The sequence below is a fragment of the Cryptomeria japonica genome, chromosome 4 (assembly GCF_030272615.1).
Source record: "Cryptomeria japonica chromosome 4, Sugi_1.0, whole genome shotgun sequence".
In the NCBI taxonomy this organism is placed as follows: domain Eukaryota; kingdom Viridiplantae; phylum Streptophyta; class Pinopsida; order Cupressales; family Cupressaceae; genus Cryptomeria; species Cryptomeria japonica.
The window spans coordinates 717,774,178-717,779,869 of record NC_081408.1 but is presented as its reverse complement, the minus strand read 5'-3'; the positions used below and the strand labels follow the sequence as shown (position 1 = coordinate 717,779,869).

The 5,692-nt window shown below is 33.6% G+C and overlaps 1 protein-coding gene across 1 annotated transcript; it reads right to left on the bottom strand.

The window, feature by feature from the left end:
* Nucleotides 1-1,674: 1,674 nt before the first annotated feature.
* On the bottom strand, nt 1,675-4,896 carry LOC131032138 (uncharacterized). Its single transcript, XM_057963067.2, has 4 exons — nt 4,353-4,896; nt 4,008-4,264; nt 2,545-2,996; nt 1,675-2,170 (listed from the first exon to the last, which is right to left on the bottom strand). Exons 1-4 carry the CDS (start codon nt 4,457-4,459, stop codon nt 1,913-1,915), a joined length of 1,074 nt encoding a protein of 357 aa, XP_057819050.2. The 5' UTR covers nt 4,460-4,896; the 3' UTR covers nt 1,675-1,912.
* Between the last annotated feature and the right edge of the window lie 796 nt (nt 4,897-5,692).

Below are 5,692 nucleotides of genomic sequence, written 5' to 3'. Positions count from 1 at the left end.
GATATTCAACCGAAATTAAATGCCAACCAAAATAATACATTCTATCGGATGCATTGTTCTAACTTCACCGGACCTACACAAATCTTCATTCTGACTTCCAGTAGGATCAAATCACACACTGCGCACAAGATCTCTGACTTCGGTTACCATCAATGACAACATCTAATGCTTTGTACAATTCCTCTTGCCAACAAGGATTTACATGTGCACCTCAAAGTGGGGGCAAATTGAAATGGTGCAATTTGTATACCCATGACAATTGGCAATTAGTTTTGGGCCCACTTTAAGTGCATATCTTAATATGATTCGATAGTAGCATGTGGCACACTCATGTGCTAAGTTTCAATCTTTCCTTGATCCATGTCTACTCTTTTTAAGTCCTACTTGTACAAATTTCCATGAATTTGACTTTAACCTTTATTTACCTTCACTAATCCCCACACATTCAAATCATTGTTAATCTAGGTCCCTATATGCTTGATCTCTTCCTTTAAATCTACATTGTGCTATCCTTAGTCAATTTTTAAAGAGTGATCCTACATGGAACTGATCTAACACAAAAAATCATAATTCAAAATGCAAAATATTAAGTGAAATATCTATTGAGAGCTGATCTATTATATATTTAATGAGGTATGCTTGACCACCAAGTCACATACAATTATGGTTAGAAAGATAGTTAATGGAGTATTCAATAGGAACATTTTAACTTGGTGTAATTAAAAGATTAGTAATTGCATAAGAATTTGTATCTTGGACCACCTACATGCTTGCTCGTTGCCTATCAACACTTACCAATGTCATAAACCCAACCATTCAAAGGGTTTGACAAAGGAGAATATATATCCTAACAAGTCAAAAATATCCCTGTTATTTCTAAATTTTACCAATCCATAAGCATTAACACAAAAAAATAATAGTGAATTGGATCACATAAGTTAGTATTATGTTAAATCGAGATTGTCTTAAGTATTCAATTGCACATGCTAGATTGACCCAAAGTTTGGGAATCAACTCAAAAACAATATTTTAAGTTTGCACAATTATAAATAATTGACATATCAAAGGAACTTATTTTTGTATATCCAAACAACTAAGTTCTATGTTGTATTCTTCACAAAAATTCTAGATAAGTTTTTTCTTTTTAAGTGTCGAGTATATTTTTTAAAGTGACCGGTGTTGTTGGTGTACAACAAGCCTTCTGATACCATGTGAAATGTTTTTGACTCGAAGTTATGAACCAGTGAAGTCACAAATGGGGGACCTCATCCCCCATTTAACAAAGACGGGGCTCAAGCCCACGAGCACATTGGATCAATGAAGGCATAAGGTTGTGATCACAATGACCTAGTTGGGGTTTGAACCTTGGTGGTCACAACATCAAGACCACCACTTAACCAACACACTATGGGAGAACCCACTTCTAGAAAAGCTAGATACCTTTATCCCTCATATTTAATTTCCTAAAATAGCTTTTACTATTCTAATATTTATTGAATTCTACTAGTTAAATTATTTATTTACTTATCAATAACATTTAAAAAATCTAAGTGATATTTTTCTTTACAAAATATTATTACATTGATAAGGAATTTGCAAGATCAATTGGTTTAATAAAGCAAGCATTTGCATTATATAAAAGGAAACATTTGATTACAAAAATGTATAACAAGATGAATCAAAACAACTCTTGAGAAATGAATATAGCAAATATCTTATAAAATTTCAAGCACTCGTCACTAAAGATCTACCAAACTAATGTTTGGGTTTGCAAAGAAAAAGCATTTTTGGTTGCATCATGAATATGAAACAAAATATTTCATTTTCAAGTAATAGTCTAGCACATGTCTCTAAGTGCTTGTTAGCAACTCGCAAAGTACATTAACATCCTAGTTTATGTTATTAGAAAACATTAAGATTTAAGGCCAAAGCCTTTGCGAGTAGGGCCAACGAACAAGTCTTTAGATTTTAACATGCCAAGAAGCCGACCACAAAATGTCCCAAAGGGTAATTGTGCAACTGCTATCTTCCTTCCTAAGCTCACTATAGCAATATCTGAACTTGCTTTATAGGTGCTCAAATTTGATTCACTTGGATTTTTGGAGAGCTTTTTAATATTCTCTGCAATCACCAATGCATGCTTTTGTGCACACATTCCTTGCTTCAATTCCTGTATCACCCCACAAGATACATTTCAGTATGATAATGAAGCCCATTGATATGATATTTCTCTGTGCATTTGTGAATGGATGATGTAATAGGGTGATTTGTAAGTTAAAGCTCTTGGAAATACCTAAGGTTCCAAATAGTAGTCACAACTACAACTTTTATCATTTAAAAAATGAAATTGGCAAAATTTTACGTAAGGTTACTATTTTAAAGTATGAAAGGTGGATGTTTAAGTGGAGCTACATAAGATTTAAATTAACCACATATCATGTCATGATAATGCCCATATATACCTCTCAATCACATCATCTAAACTAGTTAGTATTTGAGTCTTATCTAAAATTTAATAAAACTATCTTATTGCAATAGGCTTACCTTAACATTAATGATATCTCCAGCTGCAAACACATTGGTTCTTCCTTCAACTCGTAGAGAGCTATCAACCTTGATTTGGCCATGTTCATCCACAACATCATCAAACACGGAATCCCTCATCCATGAGGACCCCAACTTCTTGCCTATACATACAAAATGACAATCTGCAATGATGGTCTTCCCGTTATTTGTGGTAAAGCTTGATGTTGTCTCTGAGATATTGTTCAAATCAATGCGTTCATTGAGGTGGACCTCGACATTCTTTTCCTTCATCCAAGCTAGAGTTTTTTTCGATGCCTTCTCTCCCACAAATTCAAGAAGCCTAGGACCAGAATGGAGGAGAATCACTTTTTTCTTTGGAAAGTCCACTACTATCTCTCCAGCGAGCTCCACTCCAGTAGGTCCTCCTCCAATTATTAAAATTGTTCTAGCATCCTTAATCTTCTTACTGTCTGTAAATACAAGTCACAAAAAAAATTCAACTTTCAAAACCAATTAATCCATCTTGTATCCAAAAAAAAATTAAATGAAACATATACTTTAACGAAATCAAATATAAATACCAAAATAAATTATTTTATAATTAAAATAGATTATAAAAATGATACAAATTAAACTTGAATGTAATATATGATCAATTGTATTTTAAATGTGATGAATTTCAATTCCAATTCTCCTCTTCACTCAACATATTATAAGAACTTTTAAAAATAAAAATATATTTTAAAGACTTTGGTCTCAAAAATGCATGCTCTAATTTTTTTATTAATATTTTAAAAATATAATTCATTAATAAAAAATTTCATACTACAAAATATCACAATGCTTATCTTCCTAACATAAAATGTGAAAAAATAGTAAGTGTAATCCAGGGAGAGAATGGTTGAGGTGTATAAGCTCACCTCAGCTATAGTGAGATAAAAATGTTTATTTTTAATATTAAGAATTCACAAATATCTTAAGATGCAAAAGCTTTAGTTTACATTATGTATATTTTTTCTGGGAGGTTTAGGATTACACTCAGTGGTTCATTATCAGAAAGAAGTAAGCCTGTAATAAGATTGCAGAAATATGTTAAGATTTTACATCAAATTTATATTGAAGAATATTTATTCCTAACAATTATTTTTGGGGAATGATTCTGGTCTGGTTTCAAGATTTTGCGTTTTCAATTCTTAATTTCTTTTAGCTCCTTTCAACTTCACTATCACACCAAAAACCCATTAACTTAATTTTATTCCTGAAAATAATAGATTTGATTTAAATTTTCAGTAAAAAATTCCTAAAAGTTTCATAAGTATTTGATCTGCAGTTCCAGTCACACAGCTGATATTTGACAGGTAATTTACCTGCTTCAAATTGTTTTGAGTTTCTGTAAAATTTAAATAAAAAATTCCTAACAATTCCATAAGTATTTGATCTGCAGTTCCAGTCACACAGCTGATACTTGACAGGTAACTTACCTGCTTCAAATTGTTTGAGTTTCTGTGCTCTTGAGGGAGGGCCAGAGTAGGGAGTGCCAGTGGCAATCACCAGATAATCATACTTCACTTGTTTCCCTGATGCAGTTATCACCGCCTCCTCTGTGGCGCCCTTCACAGATGACATTATCAGAGTCGCCTTCTTCAAATACTCGCTGTGCAGAAACATTGATCTTTCCCCAAAGCTTGGCTCCACCATACACCTTAGTTTCGCCCATGGTATTTCAAAATACTCCTTCCTGTCATCAAAAAAATTCCATTTTAAAGACTCCTACAAATAAACATAATCTACAAAACCGGAAACAAATCAGAGATTTCCGTGCTTACGGATCGATGAGCGTGACGTCAGCGTGGTCTTCCAGGGCATTAACAGCGTTAGCCCCTGCAATTCCGCCGCCCACAACAACTACCCTCTTTTTCTGCCCTGCCGCCATGACAGATATTCACTGTGTATATTCTTCCTACTCCGATATTTCTTGTGTATATACTGTCTACTCCGATATTTACTTTGTATTTGCAGATTTCTGCTCGTATATACACAGAATTTGCTGTGTATATTCTTCCTACTCCTATATTTGCTGTGTATGTGCAAATGCGATAAAGCTCTAATCGAATTGTATGACGCTTGGGTTTTGCGCTAGAAATACTAGGGTTTTATAGAGATTTTAATTGAAATAGTTGAGCCTCAATTAAAAAACAAATTTTGCTGACTAAATTGCGCCCGCGTCTTTGAATTCTCTGCACAAGTTAAAGCAAATTGAATTTTTTTTCTTCTAACAAGGGAAATTTTAATCCTAATCCTGTTCAAACAGTATTAAATTAAGATTATTCTTGAAAGGGCGGCACATTTACTGTACGTCAAAAGAACTCTGAAAGAAACAGATGCTTCTTTATTGTCGCATACCCAAGAGACCTTTTAATTTTTCAGAGCTGTGATGCGTGGGAAATGCGAGTCCTAGTCATGAAATCATTTATATTGAATAAGGAGTTTGCAGCCGTACAGGTCTGAAAACGAGGAAGGTGGGGACTGAGGAATCAGGGATTTCTAGATTAGATTGTGTAAAAAAAGTCTAAAACATTAATGTTTTGGACTGTTCATAATTAAGATGTTAGAGAGCAAGCAAGAATGAAAAATGAGTTGCCTCTTATAATTATTTGATTAAGTTTTCAAAGATGTTTGACTTGATTTTTTATTGGGGTTGTTAATTGGGATGCAGCTATTCTTGCATCTATTCTCGCTCCAAAAACAGAGTAGGTTTGCACGATAAGTGCATAACACGAAGCACGTTATATATCATTGATTTTGCAAGCTACATTTGCGATTTTCCAAGTGGTCAATAACACGATGTACAATTTGGTTGTTTTGGGGCGAGTTTAGCTTCTCCCTGTTAATGTTAATTGTAGGGTCTTAAATTGTATTACTAAGATTGATACGCAAACCAAGTTGTACAGCCTTGAGAACAAATCATGTACTTCATGTAGGAGGCACCTAACTACACAAAAAGTGTACATACCTTATCGTTCTAGAATTTGAACTAGGAGGCACCTAACTACAAACAAAGTGTACATACCTACTAACCCTTCTAGAATGTGAACTTGTGATGGCTCTTTCAAGAGTACAAGTTCTCTACCACTAAATGAGAAGTTCATAACTTGAACTTTTATTT